Source organism: Engystomops pustulosus, unplaced genomic scaffold, assembly GCF_040894005.1.
Source record: "Engystomops pustulosus unplaced genomic scaffold, aEngPut4.maternal MAT_SCAFFOLD_675, whole genome shotgun sequence".
Lineage (NCBI taxonomy): Eukaryota > Metazoa > Chordata > Amphibia > Anura > Leptodactylidae > Engystomops > Engystomops pustulosus.
This window is the reverse complement of record NW_027285554.1, coordinates 11817-26200: the sequence shown is the minus strand read 5'-3', so window position 1 is coordinate 26200 and position 14384 is coordinate 11817. Positions and strand designations below refer to the sequence as shown.

General features: G+C 42.8%; 1 protein-coding gene across 1 annotated transcript; it reads left to right on the top strand.

The window, feature by feature from the left end:
• Positions 1-4426: 4426 nt before the first annotated feature.
• On the top strand, positions 4427-13632 carry LOC140112259 (intestine-specific homeobox-like). The gene is made up of 5 exons (XM_072132446.1): positions 4427-4901; positions 9419-9535; positions 9930-10081; positions 12009-12125; positions 13421-13632. The coding sequence occupies exons 1-5, from the start codon at positions 4778-4780 to the stop codon at positions 13622-13624; spliced, it is 714 nt and encodes a 237-aa protein (XP_071988547.1). The 5' UTR covers positions 4427-4777; the 3' UTR covers positions 13625-13632.
• Positions 13633-14384: the final 752 nt, after the last annotated feature.

Below are 14384 nucleotides of genomic sequence, written 5' to 3'. Positions count from 1 at the left end.
GGGTCTGATAATAATATAGAGGTCTGGTCTGGGGTCTGATAATAATATAGAGGTCTGGGGTCTGATAATAATATAGAGGTCTGGTCTGGGGTCTGATAATAATATAGAGGTCTGGTCTGGGGTCTGATAATAATATAGAGGTCTGGTCTGGGGTCTGATGATAATATAGAGGTCTGGTCTGGGGTCTGATAATAATATAGAGGTCTGGTCTGGGGTCTGATAATAATATAGAGGTCTGGTCTGGGGTCTGATAATAATATAGAGGTCTGGGGTCTGATAATAATATAGAGGTCTGGTCTGGGATCTGATAATAATATAGAGGTCTGGTCTGGGGTCTGATGATAATATAGAGGTCTGGTCTGGGGTCTGATAATAATATAGAGGTCTGGTCTGGGGTCTGATGATAATATAGAGGTCTGGTCTGGGGTCTGATAATAATATAGAGGTCTGGTCTGGGGTCTGATAATAATATAGAGGTCTGGTCTGGGGTCTGATAATAATATAGAGGTCTGGGGTCTGATAATAATATAGAGGTCTGGTCTGGGATCTGATAATAATATAGAGGTCTGGTCTGGGGTCTGATGATAATATAGAGGTCTGGTCTGGGGTCTGATAATAATATAGAGGACTGGTCTGGGGTCTGATAATAATATAGAGGTCTGGTCTGGGGTCTGATAATAATATAGAGGTCTGGTCTGGGGTCTGATAATAATATAGAGGTCTGGTCTGGGGTCTGATAATAATATAGAGGACTGGTCTGGGGTCTGATAATAATATAGAGGTCTGGTCTGGGGTCTGATAATAATATAGAGGTCTGGGGTCTGATAATAATATAGAGGTCTGGTCTGGTGTCTGATAATAATATAGAGGTCTGGTCTGGGGTCTGATAATAATATAGAGGTATGGTCTGGGGTCTGATAATAATATAGAGGTCTGGTCTGGGGTCTGATAATAATATAGAGGTCTGAGGTCTGATAATAATATAGAGGTCTGGTCTGGGGTCTGATAATAATATAGAGGTCTGGTCTGGGGTCTGATAATAATATAGAGGTCTGGTCTGGGGTCTGATAATAATATAGAGGTCTGGTCTGGGGTCTGATAATAATATAGAGGTCTGGTCTGGGGTCTGATAATAATATAGAGGTCTGGTCTGGGGTCTGATAATAATATAGAGGTCTGGGGTCTGATAATAATATAGAGGTCTGGTCTGGGGTCTGATAATAATATAGAGGTCTGGTCTGGGGTCTGATAATAATATAGAGGTCTGGTCTGGGGTCTGATAATAATATAGAGGTCTGGTCTGGGGTCTAATAATAATATAGAGGTCTGGTCTGGGGTCTTATAATAATATAGAGGTCTGGGGTCTGATAATAATATAGAGGTCTGGTCTGGGGTCTGATAATAATATAGAGGTCTGGTCTGGGGTCTAATAATAATATAGGGGTCTGGTCTGGGGTCTGATAATAATATAGAGGTCTGGTCTGGGGTCTGATAATAATATAGAGGTCTGGTCTGGGGTCTGATAATAATATAGAGGTCTGGTCTGGGGTCTGATAATAATATAGAGGTCTGGTCTGGGGTCTGATAATAATATAGAGGTCTGGTCTGGGGTCTGATAATAATATAGAGGTATGGTCTGGGGTCTGATAATAATATAGAGGTCTGGTCTGGGGTCTGATAATAATATAGAGGTCTGAGGTCTGATAATAATATAGAGGTCTGGTCTGGGGTCTGATAATAATATAGAGGTCTGGTCTGGGGTCTGATAATAATATAGAGGTCTGGTCTGGGGTCTGATAATAATATAGAGGTCTGGTCTGGGGTCTGATAATAATATAGAGGTCTGGTCTGGGGTCTGATAATAATATAGAGGTCTGGTCTGGGGTCTGATAATAATATAGGGGTCTGGTCTGGGGTCTGATAATAATATAGAGATCTGGTCTGGGGTCTGATAATAATATAGGGGTCTGGTCTGGGGTCTGATAATAATATAGAGGTCTGGTCTGGGGTCTGATAATAATATAGAGGTCTGGTCTGGGGTCTGCTAATAATATAGAGGTCTGGTTTGGGGTCTGATAATAATATAGAGGTCGGGTCTGGGGTCTGATAATAATATAGAGGTCTGGTCTGGGGTCTGATAATAATATAGAGGTCTGGTCTGGGGTCTGATAATAATATAGAGGTCTGGTCTGGGGTCTAATAATAATATAGGGGTCTGGTCTGGGGTCTGATAATAATATAGAGGTCTGGTCTGGGGTCTGATAATAATATAGAGGTCTGGTCTGGGGTCTGATAATAATATAGAGGTCTGGTCTGGGGTCTGATAATAATATAGAGGTCTGGTCTGGGGTCTGATAATAATATAGAGGTCTGGTCTGGGGTCTGATAATAATATAGAGGTATGGTCTGGGGTCTGATAATAATATAGAGGTCTGGTCTGGGGTCTGATAATAATATAGAGGTCTGAGGTCTGATAATAATATAGAGGTCTGGTCTGGGGTCTGATAATAATATAGAGGTCTGGTCTGGGGTCTGATAATAATATAGAGGTCTGGTCTGGGGTCTGATAATAATATAGAGGTCTGGTCTGGGGTCTGATAATAATATAGAGGTCTGGTCTGGGGTCTGATAATAATATAGAGGTCTGGTCTGGGGTCTGATAATAATATAGGGGTCTGGTCTGGGGTCTGATAATAATATAGAGGTCTGGTCTGGGGTCTGATAATAATATAGGGGTCTGGTCTGGGGTCTGATAATAATATAGAGGTCTGGTCTGGGGTCTGATAATAATATAGAGGTCTGGTCTGGGGTCTGCTAATAATATAGAGGTCTGGTTTGGGGTCTGATAATAATATAGAGGTCGGGTCTGGGGTCTGATAATAATATAGAGGTCTGGTCTGGGGTCTGATAATAATATAGAGGTCTGGTCTGGGGTCTGATAATAATATAGAGGTCTGGTCTGGGGTCTGATGATAATATAGAGGTCTGGTCTGGGGTCTGATAATAATATAGAGGTCTGGTCTAGGGTCTGATAATAATATAGAGGTCTGGTCTGGGGTCTGATAATAATATAGAGGTCTGGTCTGGGGTCTGATAATAATATAGAGGTCTGGTCTGGGGTCTGATAATAATACAGATGTCTGGTCTGGGGTCTGATAATAATATAGAGGTCTGGTCTGGGGTCTGATAATAATATAGAGGTCTGGGGTCTGATAATAATATAGAGGTCTGGTCTGGGGTCTAATAATAATATAGGGGTCTGGTCTGGGGTCTGATAATAATATAGAGGTCTGGTCTGGGATCTGATAATAATATAGAGGTCTGGGGTCTGATAATAATATAGAGGTCTGGTCTGGGGTCTGATAATAATATAGAGGTGTGGTCTGGGGTCTGATAATAATATAGAGGTCTGGGGTCTGATAATAATATAGAGGTCTGGTCTGGGGTCTGATAATAATATAGAGGTCTGGTCTGGGGTCAGATAATAATATAGAGGTCTGGTCTGGGGTCTGATGATAATATAGAGGTCTGGTCTGGGGTCTGATAATAATATAGAGGTCTGGTCTGGGGTCTGATAATAATATAGAGGTCTGGTCTGGGGTCTGATAATAATATAGAGGTCTGGTCTGGGGTCTGATAATAATATAGAGGTCTGGTCTGGGGTCTGATAATAATATAGAGGTCTGGTCTGGGGTCTGATAATAATATAGAGGTCTGGTCTGGGGTCTGATAATAATATAGAGGTCTGGTCTGGGGTCTGATAATAATATAGAGGTCTGGTTTGGGGTCTGATAATAATATAGAGGTCTGGTCTGGGGTCTGATAATAATATAGAGGTCTGGTCTGGGGTCTGATAATAATATAGAGGTCTGGTCTGGGGTCTGATGATAATATAGAGGTCTGGTCTGGGGTCTGATAATAATATAGAGGTCTGGTCTGGGGTCTGATAATAATATAGAGGTCTGGTCTGGGGTCTGGTAATAATATAGAGGTCTGGTCTGGGGTCTGATAATAATATAGAGGTCTGGTCTGGGGTCTGATAATAATATAGAGGTCTGGGGTCTGATAATAATATAGAGGTCTGGTCTGGGGTCTGATAATAATATAGAGGTCTGGGGTCTGATAATAATATAGAGGTCTGGGGTCTGATAATAATATAGAGGTCTGGTTTGGGGTCTGATAATAATATAGAGGTCTGGTCTGAGGTCTGATAATAATATAGAGGTTCTTGGTTCTTATACCAATATGACCGACACAGAAAGGGTTAAAGGGCCGGTCCCATGTATTCTGGTTACTGAGTAATCTCTGTCTGTAGTAATGATGGAGCGCTGCACAAATAAGGTGGAGATTGTCTACAGGATTGTAGCAGAGCCCGTAGGTGACAGAGGGAGAGACAGACAGAAGAAGGGCTGATAACAGAGGACAATAGAGACCAGATATCTGTTTGGAGTAATATGTAACGCCTTTAAGACAGCTAAAAAGTGAGAACTGTGACATTATATCTCAATGGGACTCAGCAGCTCTGTGACCTTGTGAGTCACTTTTGTGGCTCTTCTGGATAACTCGGGCGTCTCCCTATAACAGAGAAGATGTCGCCTGTCGGAGCCGCGCATTGACGTTGGTTACGTTGCGGTTGGACTACGTCTGGGGAGATAGCGCCGAGGTTTACGCGTTGCCTTTAGCTGCAGCCTCTGGAGGTTGAGCTTCTGCTGTGGATCTGATTAGTGGGGGTCCTGAAGACCCTGTACACAACAGGGGTTCACTTACTTTTAACGCCATGGATCGTGCCTCCCCGAAACCTTACCTATCTTATTCCATAGAGGAGATCTTGAAGAAGCCATGCTCTGCTTCCAAGGACCTTAGGAAGGGTCCTGAATACTCAACCTCGAGGTCACCTATTGGTAAGTGTATGTTATGTATATGACACCTTCCTCCGCTACCCACGACCAACACGACAAAGCCAGCTCTGCTACATCAGTCTAAGGAGCCGCTGACTAGTTTTGTTGCCGTTCGTGAGAGGAAGGCGATGGTGGCTCCGAAATCTTTATTAGCCTCACAGTTACTTTTTGCAATGGGTCTAACCAAAAAAAGTCAAGTTTTTTTTGTAAAGTTTTAAGGCATGTAATACCGCTATATAGCGGCAAGATAAATGTTGTCACTATACTATACAGTATCTAATTTATGCTCCCTTAAGAGGTCATATAGTGCACACCCCTAATATAATACTGCCATACACAGCCCCCATATAGTACATTCCCCTAATATAATACTGCCATATACAGCCCCCATATAGTACATTCCCCTAATATAATACTGCCATATACAGCCCCCATATAGTGCACTCCCCTAATATAATACTGCCATATACAGCCCCCATATAGTGCACTCCCCTAATATAATACTGCCATATACAGCCCCCATATAGTGCACTCCCCTAATATAATACTGCCATATACAGCCCCCATATAGTGCACTCCCCTAATATAATACTGCCATATACAGCCCCCATATAGTGCACTCCCCTAATATAATACTGCCATATACAGCCCCCATATAGTGCACTCCCCTAATATAATACTGCCATATACAGCCCTCATATAGTGCACTCCCCTAATATAATACTGCCATATACAGCCCCCATATAGTGCACTCCCCTAATATAATACTGCCATATACAGCCCCCATATAGTGCACTCCCCTAATATAATACTGCCATATACAGCCCCCATATAGTGCACTCCCCTAATATAATACTGCCATATACAACCGCCATATAGTGCACACCCCTAATATAATACTGTCATATAGAGCTTACATACAGTGCACAACCCCAAAATAATACTGCCATATATAGCCAAACATATAGTGCACACCCCTAATATAATACTGTTATATAGAACTTACATATAGTACACTCCCCTAATGTAATACTGCCATATACACCCCACCATATAGTGCACAGTTAGAATGCATGGATATATGAGACAAAGAGTAATATAGTATATGGAGCTGGATCTCCCAGCAGCACAAAGTATTTAAGGACAAAATGATGTGCGGAGGGGGATAAGAAACCAAAAGCCGGTCACAACCAGAGCAGCACAGAGGATTTCAGGAGATGTTGTACCCTCGTGGTAATGTCTGCCTCAGTGTTTTAGCGGAATCCATTTTCCGGCACCGGAGGGTGAACTTCACATTCGCATTTTCGTTTGGCGGGACGCTCATTAAGTTCCATCTGCGTAATCTTTATCCCGTCTTATTCAATGATTCATTTTCTGCTATTTTCATTACAGGTTTTTTTAGTGTGTATAGGGCGGTATTTTATACTGCAGACAACTGTATGGGTTAACATTATAGGAATATACATCTATACTCACATATCCCCTTACTCCCCTCTTTTTTTGCAATGGTTTCTCCCATGTGTGTCAGTATCCACTGCAGATCCGGAATTCTATTCACGGATCAGAACCTCTTGACTGGAAATGAGAAGCAATAGCAGACTCTTCAGCCAATCATAGCGCGGGAACAGCCGATACATTTCCACCAGTTCTCAAAAAAAATTTTACCGGCAATTTTGTCAAGTAGCAAAAGAGAAGAATCTGGGGAATTAATGACTTCTATTAAACTCTTACATTTCCACGATGAGCGACTTCAGCAGAACACTGAGCGCCGGCCGCTGAGTTATGACTGTCTGCGCTCCTCACCCACCGCGCCAAGATCCGCAGATTTATCATTATATGAATACGTACAAGAGACTGATGTGACGGAAATACAAAGTCTACTGTCTATTATACCGCACATACGTTACTGCTACTCCTAGTACCCAACCCGTACAGAGCGACAATATCCCTGCACTTCATCATATCTCATTACTATGTACAAGAATATAACTACTATAATACTGCCCCCTATGTACAAGAATATAACTACTATAATACTGCCCCTATGTACAGGAATATAACTACTATAATACTGCCCCCTATGTACAGGAATATAACTACTATAATACTGCCCCTATGTACAGGAATATAACTACTATAATACTGCCCCCTATGTACAGGGATATAACTACTATAATACTGCCCCCTATGTACAAGAATATAACTACTATAATACTGCCCCCTATGTACAGGAATATAACTACTATAATACTGCCCCCTATGTACAAGAATATAACTATTATAATACTGACCCCTATGTACAGGAATATAACTACTATAATACTGCCCCCTATGTACAGGAATATAACTACTATAATACTGCCCCCTATGTACAGGAATATAACTACTATAATACTGCCCCTATGTACAGGAATATAACTACTATAATACTGCCCCCTATGTACAAGAATATAACTACTATAATACTGCCCCCTATGTACAGGAATATAACTACTATAATACTGCCCCCTATGTACAGGAATATAACTACTATAATACTGCCCCCTATGTACAAGAATATAACTACTATAATACTGCCCCCTATGTACAAGAATATAACTACTATAATACTGCCCCCTATGTACAAGAATATAACTACTATAATACCGCCCCCTATGTACAAGACTATAACTACTATAATACTGCCCCCTATGTACAAGAATATAACTACTATAATACTGCCCCTATGTACAAGAATATAACTACTATAATACTGCCCCCTATGTACAAGAATATAACTACTATAATACTGCCCCCTATGTACAAGAATATAACTACTATAATACTGCCCCCTATGTACAAGAATATAACTACTATAATACTGCCCCCTATGTACAAGAATATAACTACTATAATACTGCCCCCTATGTACAAGAATATAACTACTATAATACTGCCCCCTATGTACAGGAATATAACTACTATAATACTGCCCCTATGTACAGGAATATAACTACTATAATACTGCCCCCTATGTACAGAATATAACTACTATAATACTGCCCCCTATGTACAAGAATATAACTACTATAATACTGCCCCCTATGTACAAGAATATAACTACTATAATACTGCCCCCTATGTACAAGAATATAACTACTATAATACTGCCCCTATGTACAGGAATATAACTACTACAATACTGCCCCCTATGTACAAGAATATAACTACTATAATACTGCCCCCTATGTACAAGAATATAACTACTATAATACTGCCCCCTATGTACAAGAATATAACTACTATAATACTGCCCCCTATGTACAAGAATATAACTACTATAATACTGCCCCTATGTACAGGAATATAACTACTATAATACTGCCCCCTATGTACAAGAATATAACTACTATAATACTGCCCCCTATGTACAAGAATATAACTACTATAATACTGCCCCCTATGTACAAGAATATAACTACTATAATACTGCCTCCTATGTACAGGAATATAACTACTATAATACTGCCCCCTATGTACAAGAATATAATTACTATAATACTGTCCCCTATGTACAGGTATATAACTACTATAATACTGCCCCCTATGTACAAGAATATAACTACTATAATACTGCCCCCTATGTACAGGAATATAACTACTATAATACTGCCCCCTATGTACAGGAATATAACTACTATAATACTGCCCCCTATGTAAAGGAATATAACTACTATAATACTGCCCCCTATGTACAAGAATATAACTACTATAATACTGCCTCCTATGTACAGGAATATAACTACTATAATACTGCCCCCTATGTACAAGAATCTAACTACTATAATACTGCCCCCTATGTACAAGAATATAACTACTATAATACTGCCCCCTATGTACAAGAATATAACTACTATAATACTGCCCCTATGTACAGGAATATAACTACTATAATACTGCCCCCTATGTACAAGAATATAACTACTATAATACTGCCCCCTATGTACAAGAATATAACTACTATAATACTGCCCCCTATGTACAAGAATATAACTACTATAATACTGCCCACTATGTACAAGAATATAACTACTATAATACTGCCCCCTATGTACAGGAATATAACTACTATAATACTGCCCCCTATGTACAGGAATATAACTACTATAATACTGTCCCCTATGTACAAGAATATAACTACTATAATACTGCCCCCTATGTACAGGAATATAACTACTATAATACTGTCCCCTATGTACAAGAATATAACTACTATAATACTGCCCCCTATGTACAAGAATATAACTACTATAATACTGCCCCCTATGTACAGGAATATAACTACTATAATACTGCCCCTATGTACAGGAATATAACTACTATAATACTGCCTTCTATGTACAGGAATATAACTACTATAATACTTCCCCCTATGTACAAGAATATAACTACTATAATACTACCCCCTATGTACAGGAATATAACTACTATAATACTGCCCCCTATGTACAAGAATGTAATTACTATAATATTTCCTACAGGTTTGGATATGATCTCTCAGGATAGTTCGGGATGTGATAGTCAGTGTGAAAGTTTATCCTCTTCTGTGTCACAGCAGGATGATGAGATGAGTGATTCTATGTCAGTCAGTCCTCGGGGTAAGTCCTGTACTTGCATCCTCCTACCAGTAGGCGTCTCTGTGCACATCTCTCTGTACACACTAATTCTCACAGTGACGCCTTCAGGCTGAAATGTGTATTGCACCCAAATACATGAAATGCTGTATTTATGCTGGTTCAGTTACTTAAGTAAAAGGTCCTCTCTACATGTGACACCCCCTTCTAGTCTCACCCCTGCACTGCTTTAGCCATAATTACCAGAGCTGAAATACTCTGTGCTGCTGTGCCGCTACCCTTAACCTCACCCACACTGCGTTCCTAATGCTTACGTTCTTCTACATGCAGCTCTCTCCTCCCTATCATACAGTGGGGATTCACTGTCTGCCACTAAGTGAATGTTCTCCGCGCTGTAAATACTCTGTGCTGCTTGTAGGTGAGCGAAAGAACAAGAGACGGATCAGAACCACGTTCACGACGGAGCAGCTACAGGAGCTTGAGAGGATCTTCCATGTGACGCACTACCCTGACGTTCAGACGAGAGACAAGCTGGCGGCTAAGATCAAGCTCCCCGAGACACGGGTCCAGGTACCGCTGGGATTTGTTTCTTGGGAAGGTGGGGCTAAATGCAGTGGGCCCCACCTACCTTGTGCTATACTTAACACTGCTCTCAGAGGGACCTATGGGCCCCCACAGAGCCCATAGGAAACCTGCTTCTACTACACCCCTGTCTGGTGCTCTGCTCCAGGCTCCTCTGACTGGCGACTATTAGGTCCAAAGGTCATACAAGAGAAAGTGGGACAAAAAGCCCCTCCCTTTTTTATAAACCACACCCATAGCCCCACCACTTGCCCCACACCCGAACATATTATGATATTGTCTTTTACAGCCCCCACATAGAATAAGGCCTCTTCCTGTAGCCAACCCCCTAAGGACTCATAATATCCCCTGATGCAACTCAGTAACATATAATACCCCCTCTTTATCCTCCCTTTACATTTGTTCCTCCATTTTAATTTATCTCCCCTTCACTTATATATATAATACTTTCTGTAGTCCTACTCCTTCTGTTCTACTTCATCGTCCATCATATTGTGGCCTCCCTCCTCCCTCATATTGTGGCCTCTGTCCTCCTCCCTCATTGTGTGGCCTCCTGTCCTCCTCCATCCTCCGTCATATTGTGGCCTCCCTCCTCCCTCATATTGTGGCCTCCCTCCTCCATCCTCCCTCATATTGTGGCCTCCCTCCTCCATCCTCCCTCATATTGTGGCCTCCTGTCCTCCATCCTCCCTCATATTGTGGCCTCCCTCCTCCATCCTCCCTCATATTGTGGCCTCCTGTCCTCCTCCATCCTCCCTCATATTGTGGCCTCCTGTCTTCCTCCATCCTCCCTCATATTGTGGCCTCCCTCCTCCCTCATATTGTAGCCTCCTGTCCTCCTCCATCCTCCCTCATATTGTGGCCTCCCTCCTCCCTCATATTGTAGCCTCCTGTCCTCCTCCATCCTCCCTCATATTGTGGCCTCCCTCCTCCCTCATATTGTAGCCTCCTGTCCCACTCCATCCGCCCTCATATTGTGGTCTGCCTCCATCCAGAGTAATTGATCTGTCTTCATCCCCTGCCAATCAGTTTACCCGCTTGTCATAAAAGACAACTCCCCCCCCCCCCCCCCATCCCGGGGAGGTGCCTGAGCATTGTGTTCCCTGAGACGGTATACTATGTCTGCTATTTCTGACATCCATGTTGTGATTCTGATTCTGGACTCTCTTGAGGTCATGACCTTGGTCTGACCTGACTCTGATCTTTATCTTTCGGGCCACTGGCAGGTACCTTAGACACCTTAGACTGCTGCCTGCCCCGACCTATGGCTTGTATTTTGGATTTTGTCTGTCTGCCCTGACCTCGGTCTGAACTGACTCTGTTCTTTATCTGTCTGCCCTGACCCCTGGCAGGTACCTTAGACACCTTAGACTGCTGCCTGCCCTGACCTATGGCTTGTACTGCCCCGACCTCAGACTGTCTCTGACTACTCTATGCCAGATGACCGGAGACTACTAGGAGACCCTGTGGTCTTGTGTAGTGAGGTCCACATTTTTGTATAGGAATGAAAGTGTAAAACTCAGTTCCATCCATCCCTGGTCCTGACTTAGGGCCCACAATTTATAAGGTGACCCTGTCGCACAGGCGGTCAGAGTCGTCCTTCAAGTATTGTCTATGGCCCCAGAAACTTCATAGGAAAGTCATAGAGACTCGAGGGCTTCACGAAAGACAAATTATTATGGCAATAAATTAAAATCTCATATCGAAAGCTCAGGCAGACGAAAAAGTTCTTAGACAAGGACGGATTAATCATTGACTTTTATGGACGGATGTGAGGAAGCCGCGCCGAGCGCCACAGCAAATATTCATAGCGCTCATATATTAATGAAAAATCTGGGATAATAATCCAATAATCTACCACAAAGACATTATTTTCCCGAAAATTTTATATAAGTATTTTTGTTCTTTTTTCAAGATTTGGTTTCAGAACCGGCGGGCGAAGTGGCGGAAATACGAAAAACTTGGGAATTTCGGAGGCCTCCAGAACCTCAGCGCCATAGATATGGTCCCAGCGCCAAAACCTGATTCTATGGTAAGGTGACATCTATCCCTTTATGTCTATATGAAGTCCTTTTTTGTGGCACACACATGACCCCAGGGCGGATTGACGCAAAGTATGGTCAAGAACGTTTAGAGGTAGATCTGGATGGTTTTCCAGTTCACTATAGTTACTTTACCAAGATTTTTTTCCATTTCGAGCAGAAAACTTATCAAATTATTGAGAAGCAAAAATTTATCATGGTGACTCAGTGGTTAGCACTACAGCCTTGCAGCATGGTGGCTCAGTGGTTAGCACTACAGCCTTGCATCATGGTGGCTCAGTGGTTAGCACTACAGCCTTGCAGCATGGTGGCTCAGTGGTTAGCACTACAGCCTTGCAGCATGGTGGCTCGGTGGTTAGTACTATAGCCTTGTGGCGCTGGGGTCCTGGGTTCAAGTCCCATCCAAGTCAACATCTGCAAAGAGTTTGTATGTTCTCTCCGTGTTTGTGTGGGTTTCCTCTGGGTCCCCCGATTGTGTGCCCCATGGGGACAGGGACTGATTGGACAAGCTCTGTGCTGCGCTGCGTAATCTGTGTGCGCTATATAAGTAAAGGAATTATTATTATTTCCAATTTTTTTTCAACATCTATTTAAAAATTTACCAAAATATTACAAATTTATAGCATCTTAAAGAGATCCTTTTCTGGCGCATGGTTTTCCAGTTCACCATAGCCACTAAATTATGCCTGTTTTGAGCAGAAATCTTACAAATTATTGAGAAAATTTTTTTTTCAAGATCTATTTAAAAATGTACCAAAATATTACAAATTTATAGCATCTTAAAGAGATCCTTTTCTGGCGCATGCGCATGATCCCAGGGCGGATTGATGCAATGTCGGAAAGTAGGGTCAAGGACCTTTAGAGATAGACCTGAATGGTTTTCCAGTTCACCTTAGCCAATTAACCAAATTTTTTTTCTATTTCTAGCATAAAACTTATCAAATTATTGAGAAGTGAAAATTTACCAAATCTTTTTCAACATCTATTTAAAAAATTGTAAAAAATATAGAAAATTTTTAGCATCTTAAAGAGGTCCTTTTCTGGTGCTTGCGCATGACCCCAGGGCGGAATGATGCCTTGTCAGAGAGTAGGGTCAAGAACCTTTAGAGGTAGGTCGAATGGTTTGCCATTTCACCATAGCCATAATTATGAAATTATTGAAGTGAAAATTTACCAAAATTTTTTCAACATCTACTTCAAAATTTACCGTCATTTTTTTCAGCATCTATTTAAAAATCTACCAAAATGTTACAGATTTATAGCATCTTCCATTTCACTTTCACAGGACTTTAATTTCCACATGAAGACTTTTCCGGACATGGAATCTATACGTGGATATTACGTCCCTATTCGGGGTCACTGTACATCGGTGGTGTCCCTGTTGCCCAATTTGGACTCTATTACTTCACAGCATCGGAGACCGGTGCCCTACTACGTCCCATTACCCCACAGGGTTGGCTATGGCGGCATCCTGGCTACTCCGACGTAACTCTTGGAGACCGGTGCCCTTCTACGTCCAAATACCCCACAGGGTTGGCTGCGGTGGCATCCTGGCCACCCCGACATAACTCTCGGAGACCGGTGGTCTGCTACGTCCCATTACCCCACAGGGCTGGCTATGGGGGCATCCTGGCCACCCCGACGTAACTCTCGGAGACCGGTGCCCTACTACATCCCATTACCCCACAGGGCTGGCTACGGTGGCATCCTGGACACCCCGACATAACTCTCGGAGACCGGTGGTCTACTCCGTCCCATTACCCCACAGGGTTGGCTACGGTGGCATCCTGGACACCCCGACATAACTCTCGTAGACCGGTGGTCTACTACGTCCCATTACCCCACAGGGTTGACTATGGTGGCATCCTGGCCACAGCGACGTAACTCTCGGAGACCGGTGCCCTACTACATCCCATTACCCCACAGGGTTGACTATGGGGGCATCCTGGCAACCCCGATGTAACTCTCGGAGACCGGTGGTCTACTACGTCCCATTACCCCACAGGGTTGGCTACGGTGGCATCCTGGACACCCCGACATAACTCTCGGGGACCGGTGGTCTACTACGTCCCATTACCCCACAGGGTTGGCTATGGTGGCATCCTGGCCACCACGACGTAACTCTCGGAGACCGGTGCCCTACTACGTCCCATTACCCCACAGGGTTGGCTACGGTGGCATCCTGGACACCCCGACATAACTCTCGGAGACCGGTGGTCTACTACGTCCCATTACCCCACAGGGTTGGC

Excerpts from the sequence above, each read along its gene's own strand:
- LOC140112259 (XM_072132446.1), top strand. The coding sequence starts at position 4,778 with ATGGATCGTGCCTCCCCGAAACCTTACCTATCTTATTCCATAGAGGAG. Across the intron at positions 4,902-9,418 it reads AACCTCGAGGTCACCTATTG|GTTTGGATATGATCTCTCAG; the intron begins GTAAGTGTATGT and ends TATTTCCTACAG. Across the intron at positions 9,536-9,929 it reads TATGTCAGTCAGTCCTCGGG|GTGAGCGAAAGAACAAGAGA; the intron begins GTAAGTCCTGTA and ends TGCTGCTTGTAG.